General features: G+C 36.8%; 1 protein-coding gene across 1 annotated transcript; it reads left to right on the top strand.

Annotated features, from left to right (window-relative positions):
- Positions 1 to 3,537: 3,537 nt before the first annotated feature.
- UBE2D1 (ubiquitin conjugating enzyme E2 D1) lies at positions 3,538 to 12,944 on the top strand. The gene is made up of 7 exons (XM_029085483.1): positions 3,538 to 3,603; positions 3,690 to 3,721; positions 5,907 to 6,024; positions 6,567 to 6,644; positions 6,910 to 7,015; positions 9,215 to 9,308; positions 12,056 to 12,944. Exons 3-7 carry the CDS (start codon positions 5,974 to 5,976, stop codon positions 12,099 to 12,101), a joined length of 375 nt encoding a protein of 124 aa, XP_028941316.1. The 5' UTR covers positions 3,538 to 3,603; positions 3,690 to 3,721; positions 5,907 to 5,973; the 3' UTR covers positions 12,102 to 12,944.
- Positions 12,945 to 14,349: the final 1,405 nt, after the last annotated feature.

The raw sequence follows: 14,349 nt of genomic DNA, 5'->3' as shown, positions 1-14,349 counted from the left end.
GTTTGAGAGGATTAGAAGATTTATTCTTACCGCTGTCCTCAGCTCAGCTGTTTTCTCTGGCTGTACTAGGATACTGTGGCATGTGTTGGAGCTCTTGATAGATGCTTTTATGCTGTGACACTTAGCGGTGTTTGAAATAACTGATACTTGTGTTTGCATCTCTTGCAGACAAAATTTTGGTTTTGTGTTTTCTCAGAAAAGGCGATGCAGCAGTGTACGCTGTAATTTGTAGTGTTGACTTTCTCTTTTGAAACTGGATCTGTGCTGCTTTGAGTTCTAGATCCTATTTGTTAGCCTACATACATCAAAGTCTTGCACCAGCATTTTCTATACCAGTGACTAAAAATATTGGTGGAGACAAGGCCTTGAAGTAACCAGATCTACATCATGCAGCTACCTAGTGATAATCCATAAAACATGGACAAAACTGCTGGAATCGATTAACTTAAAATTACAGGGAAATCTTTAATGTTGACTGTGTAATGCCTTATGTGCAGTTCTCTTGCACTTTGTAACTCTTCAGCCTTGTCTCCTGACACAGCTAGGTGGGCTTCTTGTGAAAAGCATCTCTGCTGCTTTGTACAGAGATTTCTTGTATTCAACATCTCATTCTTTTGTGAATATGTAAAGTCACAAAGCAGTTTTTCTTATATCTACGTACTCTAGAGAATCATCAGAAGTGTTCTGCAGTGTTTGGCTCTGGACACTGGCAAGTCAGTCTGACTTGTGGGGGACATTCTGACTGTCTTCTTGTGCCGTTTCAAAAGATGTAAGAAAGCCTGAAGCCTAAATTTTACAGCTCTCCAGATAATTTTGCTTGGAATGTGAAGTTTAAAGAGCATAATTAACAGTATAAAGCTGAATAGTTCTTTGTTTTTATCACAGCTTGATCTGAGCTGCTATATGTAAAGGCTCAAACTGTTAACACTGTCAAACTCAATTTACAAAGTTTGATCATGTTACCATTTGTACTTTTAAATTACATTAGCTTCAATGTACATTATTTCTTATGATTGGAAAATATGGCTTGAATTTGCTCTATCAGGATTTTGAGGTTTGGTCTGGCTTTGTTTCCTAGCTGCAGAAGCTCTCTGGATATATCCATGAACATTGCTCTCATTTGGCGAAGTTGGTTAAAGAGATCCTTTTCATCATTATTAAGGAAATATTAATAACAGGAGTTGATAGTTCTGGGTCTCATCAGAGTCTGATTAAAACCATGTTTTTTAATTATGGACAAATTTCAGCGCCTTTAGCCTGAACAAATTGAAAGTGTATATGTGAGGAGCCTTCCCCAGTTCCTACCAATTCTGAAGCATATGTGTACATATGAATGAATACAAATTTGTCTGGTTTTGGGGTATGTAAGGGTCTTGAGGAGAGCATCTAGCAAATGAGTGTGCTGTTACAGACTTGTGACTCCAAAATTAAGTGCTTGCCGAGCAGTTTGCATATGCATAAAGGAGTGCTTGCATATATTTTAGAGACTTTCTGAAGAGTTAAGCCATGTATTTTTTCTGTCCTTGCCTTTAATTTAGTTGTCAGCCATGGCTGCTATAAAACACGTGGTTTCTAGGCTTTGAGTTCTCTGTTTTGGCTGACAATCTTGTGTAGCTGGCTCTTTTTTTAGTGAGTATACAAAATTTAGTCTCTTGTTGGGTTAGATCTTGAGCTGCAAATTAGAGGAGACAGTGGCTGTGACAGCTCTGCTGCTGGTAATGCTTGTTACAACTCTTGTGACTCCTAGAAACTTGAGACTTACTGACTCCCTTCATGTACGGGCAAGGACTTGGCTTTGCATAGATTACTGGTTCTCTGTATCCCTCCCTTAGTGAAATTTGAATCCTCCGATTAAAAAGGGAACAACACTTTTTTTAAAGAGTTTTGCTATTACCTTTATTAGTCAAAATCTAGCCTGGAGTGTTGTTTCTGGACCAGCATACAATTTCACCAACAGAATAACACTGAGGTCAGACAAGTAACACTAGCTGGCAACCTGAGATATTTCAGTATATATCAAAGGACTGTCTGTCTTATTTTAAATCGCAAAGATTGGGAGGAGTGACTTCAGAGCAAGTAATAATATTACTATTCTATTACCTGGCTGAAGATATATCATAATTCCTTTCTTTGAATTCAGGGCCAAAAGTCAACCTGTAAGAAGTGTGGCTGAATTTAGGTGTCAGGTCCATGGTAAATTGGGTCCCTTGAAGAGAGAACTTGGCGAGTTGAAACATTTACTGGATGCCATAAGCGGATAAATATATCGCAGCAGTTGAGAAGTGCAGTTTTAATCCTTCAAATTGTACATAAGGTCTGATCACACTATGTACACACATTCTACACTTGAGTTAAAATTAGTTCCAATTTAAACCTTGATTTTGGAAGTAGTTGTCTTGACTAATGATTTTTGGGTAGAAATGTTTCCACTATTACTCCTTACACTAAAACCAAGGAGATATTTGCAGACCTGCTAATGTCTGTTGTTGACATAAACGTGAGTGGTTTGAGTAATTATTTGACTGGCTTATGAACAGTGGTTTCACACACATCTTTCAGCTTATTTCACTGGAATATTTACACATAATTGTTAAACTTATTGCAGCACAGTTCCTATCAGCTTAGAATTGGAAAAAGTTATTAGTACAGTAAAACTTCAGACATCAAAAGCAGTATATTAAATTAAACAAGGAAAATGAACCAGCGTTATTCCCTGGCTTTTTTTGCGTTTGATATAATGATGATAAATCAGATGAAAAGCTGAGCTGGTTTTCTTTAAATAATAATTTTAAATTATTTAGGACTGTATAAACTTCTGTAAGATAAATCAGTCGAGTTGCAAAAACTTCTCCGCATGCTTCTCTTAAATTTCAGTTTTCTTCGGATTTTTTTAGTAGTCATTTTGAAAAAAAACAAAACAAAAACAAACAAACCCAAAAAAACCCAACCCAAAACATTCAGGGAATTAAATCAAGGTATGTTAAATAAGATGTAGAGCTAATATTTTTCTTTTGTTTTCTAGTTTACTTAGAAACTTTACTTCACTTAGTCTACTTTGTTATCTTTATGTATCATCTCCAGGCAAGCTGCAAGCATTTTATGAGCTAGTTTAACTCAGCTAGTGTACATAGATTAGTCTAATACAAGAAGCTATTGTAAAATCAAAAGCTAAAGGAACAGTCACATTAGCACATAAATTTCTAAATTAAGCAGTGAGTTTACAGAGAAATCAAGAAACCCTTAATTTCCTTATTTTTTTTTTCTGTTTCTAATTCAGTATATCCAGTTTATTAGGAACTTGGCTATAACTCTTAAATGCTTTGAGATACTAATTTATAGCACAATGCTGTCTTTAGCTCCAGATTTGTGTTGCAGAAAAACCCTTCCAATGTCAATGGGCCTGTCAAGTGTTGATTTTGTTAAAAATACCATAGGTGTCTCTAATAAAATCTGTTTGTATTCTCACTTTTTAGGTGATGCTACTGAGTGGTGTGTATTTTCATGTAGATGTCCTTCAAGTATTTCTGTGTTTCTTACAGGAACTAAGTGATCTGCAGCGAGACCCACCAGCCCACTGTTCTGCTGGACCTGTTGGAGATGACTGTAAGCTCTTTGTCACAGTTGACCTTTTCATGGTTAAGAAAAAGCTCTGAAAATCTCTTTAATTGTTGTATCTTTTTGACTTTCAGTGTTTCATTGGCAAGCAACAATTATGGGACCTGTAAGTATATAATTCATGCCCCTTAGAAAGTAGACCCTATTTCCCTTTTCGTTACAGAAGGGTTCATTTGGGTTTATGTGAACATCGCAGTCAAATTCAGCTGTGCTATGTACAGATTAAAGATTTAGGATGGTGGTGGTTTTACTAGTCTGGTACCAGCTTCTTTCTGTAGCTGTTCAAAAAGCCTTCATTAAGTTAGGGGTGCTTAGTCAGTCGCCTGCAATGTTTGAACTGGTAAAGTGGGCTGCAAAGTGAAAAGCTTGCTTTTCAAAGATGATCATTTGAGTTCTGGAAGATTCATCCATCTGAAAAGAGGAAGAGTGGGTGTAATCCAGTGTTAAAGTTGGCAACTGTAAACAAGAGTGGAATTGCACACGGTGATTTTTGAGGCTTTTAGATAGAGCTTATTTGATGGCTGTGTTGTGGCTCTGACAAAAACAGATGGCTTTTGCAAACTGTAAACCAGCAGTTGTGAGTATGGTTTCTGTGTGAGAAAGGCGTGCTGTCCTTGGATTGAGGGAGATCTCTAAAGACGCCGTTTATGACTCTTGTCAAGGAAATGACATAAGAAGTGACAATAAAGCTTAAGAACAAAAAGTTTTAAAGGAAAACTGAAAAGGCTTTTAGCAAAAAGAATAAAGAACAACTTGAGCTGAGGGAAGGGCTGTTTATTAATATCATGGTAAGGAGTTTGCATTCCTAGTGTTTTACTTTTGGATTTACTAATTTGGAAAGAAGTCTCTGGTTCAGATACTGAGCTGAATCGTTGTGCAAGTTAAAAGTTTGACAATACTTAATGCATTAAGATGCAGCATCACATGGTGGAGAAAAGTGGAATTGTGACTGCTTTGCGGCTATTTCTGCATTTTCAGCACAGCTGCTGTGAAGCAGTGACAGATTCATTACTAACCTGACAGTGGTATGCTGGAGTCTGTTGTCCAACTTATCAATGACCCAGGAGCAACTGAGTTTTTCTGTAGGATACTAATGCTTTCGCCATTTTTCTTTGACAACTGTTTTCTTTCACATACAAAGTCATTCTTACCCTTGTCCTTATGCTTTGCTTAAAGGTGAATGGCAAAACAGCACAGAAGTTAACAAAAGCTTACATGCTGATTATCACCTGTCATAATGTCTGTCCTGAATGACTCTGCTCACCTGAGTAAGGGAAATACTGGCTCATAAATTCCATTTTTTTTCTTCCAGCTTGCAATTCACCTTTCATGTTCTGTAGTGGAAAATATTGTTTTCTTTGCTTCAGGTTCCTCACATTTCTGTAGCTAAGGGTAAGAATGAGCATCTCTTGCCAACCTTTCTCAGCCATATCTGCTGAGATACAAGAGAAGAACATTGTCAGGATGCTAATCTTTTAAAAGTCTTGATAACATAAGGAAATAGGGATGCACATCCTGTATGTTTCCTGATGGCCTGAGGGAAGCATAGGACTAAAGCTTACCTTCAAGATTCACTTCCTATGTGTGGAAGTAGGGTAACCTCTTCTCCTGCCTATGGTCATCATAACTTTGTTTTGTATACCTTACTCAAAAACATGCTGTGACTTCACTTTGCCTTCTGTCTGACACTGAACTTGTCTCATCTTCAGCTTATTTTAACTTTGACAAATCCATTTAGTATGCATGCAAGCAGTCCTTTCAAACCTAATTGGAGGTGCAGCGGCAATCTCTTCTGATGTCCCTAATGCTGACTTCTTAGCAATACTATATATAACCTGCCTTACACTGCAACGCTGTCTGCATTTTGAGTGTGTAAGACAACATGTCTTAGTGGACCATTTTTGACTTTACTTCTTATATTCATCTCTAAAACTGTAATTTTTGCTCACTTCTGAGGTAAACATTTTATTTAAAAAACAATCTGACTTTACTTCCATAAGAAAACCCAAAACCATCATATTCTGCACCTTTGCTGAGATTGGATTTCTGTGTTGCTGTTTTAAATTTACCAAGTAATGTGAGGGGTTTTTTTTTCTCCTTCCCTTAATAAGAAATTGCAACACTGCTCTCTTATCATTTAGCAGTGAGACTTTTCCCCTCACTTTTCTAATTAATAAAAATGAAAGATTTCCTCAACAGATGACTGCAACAAAGTTATTTCTATCTATTAACTGTGTGCAACCTGGACATAAACCTGTGCACATGTTCTCTAACAAAATGCATGTTCACAGATTTGTACAGGTCACAAAGATGTTGTGTGTTTTAAAACTCCCTGATGTCATCATGATCAACTGAATTATGTTGGAAAATCCTACTCTTTGCATCTGCAAAGAGAAACCACTTCTGAAGGTAAGTATATTTGTAGATTAAGGATGGAGGAGGATCAGAGCAGCTGTGGTGTTGGACGGAGACAGGATTTGGAAGACTTGCTCTGGGTTTTGTATTCCCCCTTGGTGCGGTGGAGCTGAGCTCTGGGAGTGCCTTGCAGCCCAGATACAATGAGGGAGCTAGTTTGGATCTGATGGATCAGCAGTTTTGTAGCTCCACCAGCCAAACACTGCTCCCTCCCTTTCTCTCCCAAGAAGTGCAGCACTTTTAGCTGTGTTGGGCTACTGCAGTAGTAGACATGGTTGGCGCTACTGTAGTTCCACAGGCCAGTGGTTGGCTCTACTGTAGTTCCACAGGCCAGTGGGAGGCTTGAATTCCCTCTGTGCCTTCCCAGTACACAGCCCAGAGTGGGCTGTGGCCCATAGCATGGGCTGTGCACTGGGGAAAAAAAATGGATTTTCTGAGATAGTCACAGCTTTGGGAGGTTATCTGCATTCAGCAGGGAAGCTCCAAAATAACTGAGATATATTAATGTGGTTTGTTTGTTTTGTTTTTTTCCCCAGCCTGATAGTGCATATCAAGGGGGAGTTTTTTTTCTCACAGTACACTTTCCAACAGACTATCCTTTCAAACCACCAAAGGTAAGTCCTTTCTCTCCAAACTTATGCAATGTTTTGGTCAGATCTTTGTTTCTTTGTCTTAGTTGTCTGGGGCTTAATTTTAGAAGTTAAAACCAGAAAAGCCAGGAATAGGATACGCATTCATAGTGGATGAACAGATAAGACTGTACAATAAATTGCGTTGGCAGATCTAGTATGACTGGAACTGAAAGGACAATGTTAAGGAATCAAAATGTGATAAACAGAATTTGATGTTACTTGGTTTTTATTTATTTTTTAATTCCAGATTGCTTTTACAACAAAAATATATCACCCAAACATAAACAGTAATGGGAGTATTTGTCTTGATATCCTGAGATCACAATGGTCACCAGCTCTGACTGTATCTAAAGGTAAATTCACAGATTTACTAATGGATTTATGAAACTGCATAAGCAGCCATGCTTTTCTGTTACTGCACTGTCTAAGGGTGGCAGCAGGAACTCATACTGCATGTTACAGAAGTGGCAAATTCCATTGGAATTCTTGTTATGATCCAAGATCTTGCACAGTTTATTCAGTGCCATATTACATAAAGTATTATGTGCATGGCAAAGAAATGTTCTAAAGCAAGTTAGGTGAAATAATAAATGTCCAATTAGCCTGAAATGCAGCTTCTGTGTTACAGCTGACTGTGCATGCAGAGCTGAGGAGAAATTGGTGAAGAGAGCTTCAAAATCAAATTAATTTGGATCTAAATGGAGAACACTGATTCTGATGTCTGTGGGCTTACTTGATTGCTTATTGATGGCTCTTTGGGTTGCCTGAGCATCCTTGTGTGGGCTAAGCTCTTCATTAAGCTTTGTCTTAAAATGAGATAAATTGTTCTGGTTTGCATTCCTCTGTAAGATGGGTATTTTAAAATGTAGCTGCTTTCAAAGTAATCAGTAAAATATTTATTAAAACATTCTAGTCCTGTAGCTAAACTTTCTCAAGTGGGTGCTATATTTGGTTTTCCTCACCCATCTTCAAAATGCTTAGCCACACCCTTGGTCATACAGCAGACAGTTCTCATGTGACTGAAAAGGTTAGACAGTATCACATCTTGTTTACTGCTTCAGAGCTCTCTAAGCTATGTGTCTTTTTTTAGAATGGTGCCATTGCATTTGGTGTACAAGCAAAGAAAAATTTTTAGTCTTTGTCCAATGGAAATTGCTCCATGCAAGTGCAGTACCTCCTTGGAAAAGCAACTTCTGCTCATGCATATCAACCCTGTGCAGTAATCTCACAAGCTAAATAAAATCTAAATTTAATGCTGTTACTTGATGTGGTTGCTGAAGACGTGAATTACCCTTATGTGTAGTTGGTACCAACTTTACACAGAAGTTGGTGGGTTTATTGCTGAGTGAAAATTGTCTTGTTTCTAGTTATTTGGAAGGTATTTAGCACGAGAGCTAGCATTTATATCATGTCTTAACAGTTGGCATTTACAACGGAAAACTCCTTAAGTTTTCAGATTTTCAGCGCTTTTCTGTAAGTGTCCTCACTTTTTGAGTGTTCCCTCAGTTATAAAGGGGAGCGGTCTACTAGTCTTCTGTGGTCTGATCTGATGTGCTTTTAACGTGCTTGCACATAATATATTTAATAAAATGGAAGTTAGCTCAGTTTCTCCTTTATAGTTTTTATTTTTCTGAATCAAAGGATTAAAGCATACTGATGGCTCCTCTGATTGGGGTGACCAAGTATTTTAACCTGATTTTCTATTATTACTGATGTATTTGGCACTAAATACAATTAAATAGGTCAGTATGAAGTGGTCAAACTTGCTACAGCTGAAAATAGGAGTTGGTCTGAGCTCTTTTGGAACAAGAAAAAGCAAGAAAACAAATCCTGTTCTACTGCACATTCTACTGTAGCATCAAATGACCTTTCACGACATGTTTAGAGTTGTTTAACTGCATACTCGTGTATTCATATTAGTTATGAGTATAAAAATAGAAATTTCCTGGAAAGTATGGACTGAAAATGTTAGAAAAATCAAACATCCTTGGTTCAATACAAGGAAATGAATATGGTATTATAAGTGAGTACCTGCATATAATGCTGATGAAGTATTTTCCCGAAATGGAAGTCACACTTCTATCAAATTAAGTTAAATATTCCTATGAAGGAGAGAATAACTGTCAGCACAGAAGCAGAGAAAGATATGCACAGATAGACTATTGCATGGCAGTGTAATATGAACAATATCAGTTATCTTAAATAATTCTAGATGGGAGGGCTTAGATTGATCACATATTTATCTGTAACTATGCAGTCTGTTGCTTGTTTAATATTTACAGGTTAAAACATGGGAGAGAGATTGTTACAAAAGATGCAGGCCCATGGGTTGTGAGTTCTCTAAGCTAGAATTAGGTGGTGTTTACTTAGGACCTGGAAAAAATGATGCTGTATAAACATTCCTGAGCAGGACTGCTGTGTAAAAGCTTAATACTAATAGGTATTCTATTTCCAATCTCTTCTACCACCCTTCTTCAGTGTCCTGGAATACATTAAAAGATTATAGAAATAAAGCAAACTAACGTGTTTAATCTAGTGTTTCTTTTATTTAGTTTTATTGTCCATATGCTCCTTACTTTGCGATCCTAATCCAGATGATCCTTTAGTACCGGATATTGCACAGATCTACAAGTCAGACAAGGAGAAGTGAGTATAACATATACATATTTGTGTGTGTGGTACTTGCAGATGGTTTTCTGCTATGCAACCTTCTATCTTAACTTTTAAAGATAACTCTTTCATAGATTTCTACAGGATTAGATTTTTAAATCTTGAAAATGCCAATCAGTGGAATGGCAAGCAGGAAACTGTAAGCATACACAGCTGTTGGATACGATACTATACTAATTTTTTGTACTTAAAGTTGCATAAAACCTTTGCACTGTTGTGTTGTGTGTTTATATATGAAAAAGTCATTCCCAGATATGAATTATTTGTTGCTACTGTGATCATCTGGTTGGAAAACCTGTGCCTGTAGTGAGATGTTAGGTATGAACAACAATAAGGTTTTTGACACAATTTTGTAAATGTAGGCTAGACTAATACTCATCTCTTAAAGTGCTAAGGACCATTGTCACATTTATTGCGATTTGCAGCATCTTACAGAGAAAAATAACTTCTTTTACTTTCTGGAAGAGCTGTAGAACTTGCAGGAAGTTTGTGATCTTGGGTAGGTAACATGGACAACACATAACTGAACGTAATTCTATGTTTCTGGACCAAACCTGATTTTGATTTGAGGAGTTTTAACTCTAAAAGTTCTATACTGACTGAAACATCTATTCTGGGATCTTTTACTTACAGCACAGAACAACCTAGATTTCCTGAAGTTTGGTTTTAAGGCTTGCTGACTCCTTGTATATCACTCCTAAGGAGGGTTTTATAACACTGTCTTGTAACTACATACATGACTGAACCCTCACAGTATCAGATAACAGGATTTAGAGGTCACTAGCAAACTGTGCATGGAAAAGGTTACAGAATCAGTGATCCAGGAAGGAAACACTGTTTTGCTTACCGCTGAGAGATTTTGTTGAACTCTGCTGCTACAGGTATTTTGAGCACAATCCAGGATGTAGTCTTCTGTCTATGAGCATGGCCTGAGCTGTCTTCTGCGACAGGATGTTAGCACCTGTGGATTTTCTTGGTGTGTGTGGGATTGAGAAAGACGAAAACATAAGATCAGTTTAGGATCATAACAAGGAGTTAGGAGTCTCTAAGGTTTTCCAAGTACATCTGATCCTAATTTGCCAAGAAAGGAATTACCTTCCCCAAAATGAATCTGTCACAGATTTTCCGGTGGCCTTGACAATAAATAGTTGTAGCCATGCAGTACATTGATAGACAGCCTTACCACCGCTGTTCATCTGACAACTTCTTCAAGCTGTGGGAAAGGGTATAGATTTAGTTTGGGGCAGGCTTTTTGGTAACCTTGCTGTTAACGATGTTAATTGTTAGACACTGCTTCAGATTCTGTGGAATGTTTGTGATATCCAGAAGAATTTTTGACTTTTAGGTTAATTGATTGAGAAATTGTTTGGTACCTATTTTTCAGTACTGAGCCATTGAAGACTTCTTGCAATGCATGCTAATGGCCTGTGGTTCATCACATACCACAGGCCCATGAAGGTTTGAGTATTGTTTTACCTTGAGGACTGGATAGAAAAGGAGTGATGTAGAAGTTACTTGGAAGCCTATGGTCTAGTATTTCTCTCCCTAGAGTAAGAAATACTGAAATGGCCTTTTTCTGACAGTTTGATTCTGATACAATCAAATCACATAACCCACTTCTGAAGTGCTTGAAGTGTGGCTTGTACTGAAAAGAAGAGATAGTCTTCAAGTTGAGGATGTTGTGCCTCAGCTTCTGGCCATTTCTATCTCAGCTTTTGTCCATCCACTTACTTAATAGGGATTTCAGCTATTGTGCCTCCTGTTCATAAAGGAAGTGAACTACGGTTATTTCTGTATCTCCAAAACTTGAAATTTAATCGTTGCTGGAGAAAGGGAGAGAATGTGCAGTCTTGACTATAGCTTTATCTTCTTATGCTGATCACTTATTACTTTTTTTTTTAATCCCAGCTTGAATTTAGGAAATGAAAGATGTGGCTGGTTACCCCTGAGCATTTATCTATGGTTATTTTACTATAACTGAAAATCCAAAGACTGGTATGATAGCATATTCTTAAGAACAAAACCAGTTAGTACATGAGTTGCTATACTGATCTTAAGAAATGTATTTAAAAACTTGTCACCGTTGTCTCCCGACCCAGAAGAAAGTGAATCTAGTCTGAAGAGTGCAATGGAGCAAATGTGAGAACCAGAGGGACATTTACTTTTGGGAGTGCTAGTCAGTTTCATACCAGAAGGAAAAGACACAAAAGTTAAAATCTATTAAAAAATACTTTTCAAAGTTTTCCTTTCAGGTTCTGAAACACAGAATGGAGAATTAAAAACAAACAAACAAACCCCCCCTGCCTTCTATCCCCACCCTTTCCAAAACAAGTTAATTATACTGACTTTTATGCAACTAAAATGTGTGAACTTTGTCAGACTGTTAATAGCATATGCATTTAGGAATAATTGACAGCAGATTCCTGTTAAGGTACAAATAAGGGAACCAGTTGTGAAATGCTAATTAAGTATGCACAGTGATAGGCATTTTAAATAGACAAACCTGTGAGACTGGTTTTGAGTCTAAATAGCTTTGATAGGTAACCTTAGAAATTGAATGTACAGTATGTATATGTTTCTTGGCTTTTAGGCCTTTTTGATGTTATTTGAATCAATGCCAAGAGGCGAAAAGCTGAGTAACATCTGCATTAAGTAATTATTTGGCCATTGTCAATATATCACTAACAGCTCCTCACTGTAATGTCTTCTTTTTACACATACAGATACAACAGACATGCAAGAGAATGGACTCAGAAATATGCAATGTAAACTTGTGAAGACTTTTTCATATACCACAGAGTACTGTAACTTCTAGGTTTTTTCAAAATTAGAAGGAAATGGAGCACAGTTGACTGTTTCAATGTATCATGATGCCCCTTGAATTTTTTTCACCCATGTAAGTGTGTTTCTGGAGCAAGGGAGAACAAACTTCCAAAAATAACCTTATGACTGTGATAAGAATATTTATCGTCTTTGTATGCTTTGCAGAAGACATTTATTATGGTTTTTAAGAGTTGGACATCTATAACTTCAGACTACGAGATCCATAATGCAGTTGTAAAGCAACCAAATTATTTTTGCTGGGAAAAGTAGCTCTTTCTATGTGATAAATACTGTATGTGTGTCCTTTAAGTATGTTGTCTGTTTCATAAGTGTGTTCAAGTTTCGTTTTGTTAGTTCACTTATATAATTTGTTATTTTTTCTACTGTATAGACTAAATATTTTATTTGCCATGTAAGTAATTTCATTTTAGACTTATTTGCTTGTGCACAGTATTGACAAGATACAACTGCTAGTAATGAAAACAATTGGAGTATCCCAGCCATTAGGATATTCTAAAGACTGACTGCAGATTTCTTAAAACCGAAAATTATCTTTGCACTGTAATTCTTTGTACGCTGACTATGGAGAAACACTTGGTTTTGATTCTGTTGCATACTTGACTTAATTTTATTGCAATGTGAACTAATTGCACTGCTATGTAGAAAGATATGTAACCGTTTTGTTGCTATTCACAAATGATTTTTGACATGTGGGCAACATAACACTATCACAGACCTTTACAAATGTAAATGTAGCCTTTTCCATATAAATAAAATGCATTTTCTACTACTTGTCTTGGCTTTTTTTATTTTAAATCAGGCATGTCCTTAAAGTGCTTGTTCTAACATTAGAGATTCAAAATATTAAGTGTGCATGTGTCTTGCAGACAAAAGGGAAAACAAAGCCATGCATCCCGTACTGCTTAGCAGTGTGTTGAAATTAATTCTTATGCTAGTTTTAGCCTAATTTATTTAGCATGCTATGCCCATTGTTTTATATAGGATTTTGACTAGTTTAATTGTATCTGTATTAACTTATGTAGGAAATAGCACAAGTATTTGAATATCAAACACTTTAGCTAAGGTGGTGTATTTGCAGTATCAGAATGTTACAGTAAACTTCTCACACTTTAAGCTAATTTTCCATTAACTTGGCACTTCAGCTGCTTCCAACTAAGTATGTGGAAAACCAATAGTGCTGGAGAGGGGCAAACTTTATAAAGTAGAGTAAAAGCAGGAGCACTTTGATTTCCTACTGTACGTTCTTCTTGGGTATCTTAAAATAAAAATGTGTGACTAATGTTATTCTCTGTACCTTGCACATGAAAGAAAAGTGACTTGCAGTTGGGAAATTTGTTACCATAGACTACATTTTTAAGACTGCAAAAATATTTGGGTTTTTTACTGTAATGAATGTCAGACTGGAATTTGGGATGTAAGCAGGAAGCGTGCACAGTAGGAGCTGTTATTCCTACCAGTGCAATATTGTTATCTTCATGCTTGCTGATGTCCTGACCCTAATGGCATGAGCTGGTCATGTATGGAGAAAATGTCACTTCTGTGCTACAGTTTTATCTATGATGTAATGATGACTTTTGAAACAAAAGCTTGATGGAGAGTGGCTCTTAAAATATCCTTGTTCACCTTAGGTTGTAAGCTGAATAAACATGGGGTTTTTTTGTTAAAATGAGTTAAAATGAGTGCTTCATTATGCTTGACCTAGGACAATGTAGCTAGGAAGGTAAAGTCGTTGTTCATACTTATTGCTAAAATGGTGGTAGAAAACTTTGACCTTCAGAATGTTTTCCCAGAGCTTTTATTTTTTTCTAGATTGGTAGTAATAAGTTTGTACTAGAAGTTATTAAAATGTTTGCAATATCTGTATTGAACTGTGTGAAACTGGAAGTTTGACTTGCGTCTTGGAATGCTTGTTTTCTTTTGATTTACTGATTTGTATTAGGGATGGTTTGAAAACATCTCTACTTCAGCCGCTAATTTTTCTGCTGTGTGCCAGATGTGCAAGAGTGACTCCATCACAGTGATCAAAAAACAAAGACCAACAAGGAGCAAGGCATTTTGCTTACAACCTATTTATGTACTTCGAAAAAAATAATTTGTCTTGTGAACACGCTGTGTTAGAGGCGTGAAGCAAAGTCTCCTCCTGGCCGTTCAGCACCGTTACTGCAAACTTCAC

This window comes from Antrostomus carolinensis, unplaced genomic scaffold, assembly GCF_000700745.2.
Source record: "Antrostomus carolinensis isolate BGI_N321 unplaced genomic scaffold, ASM70074v2 scaffold49306, whole genome shotgun sequence".
In the NCBI taxonomy this organism is placed as follows: Eukaryota; Metazoa; Chordata; class Aves; order Caprimulgiformes; family Caprimulgidae; genus Antrostomus; species Antrostomus carolinensis.
Note: the sequence above shows the minus strand (reverse complement) of the source record. Positions and strands in the feature narration are given on the sequence as shown.

Bases quoted from the DNA above. Each gene is read 5' to 3' on its own strand.
- UBE2D1 (XM_029085483.1), top strand. From the start codon at position 5,974: ATGTTGGAAAATCCTACTCTTTGCATCTGCAAAGAGAAACCACTTCTG. The intron at 7,016-9,214 runs GTAAATTCACAG...TCTTTTATTTAG, and splicing joins AGCTCTGACTGTATCTAAAG to TTTTATTGTCCATATGCTCC. The intron at 9,309-12,055 runs GTGAGTATAACA...TTACACATACAG, and splicing joins TACAAGTCAGACAAGGAGAA to ATACAACAGACATGCAAGAG.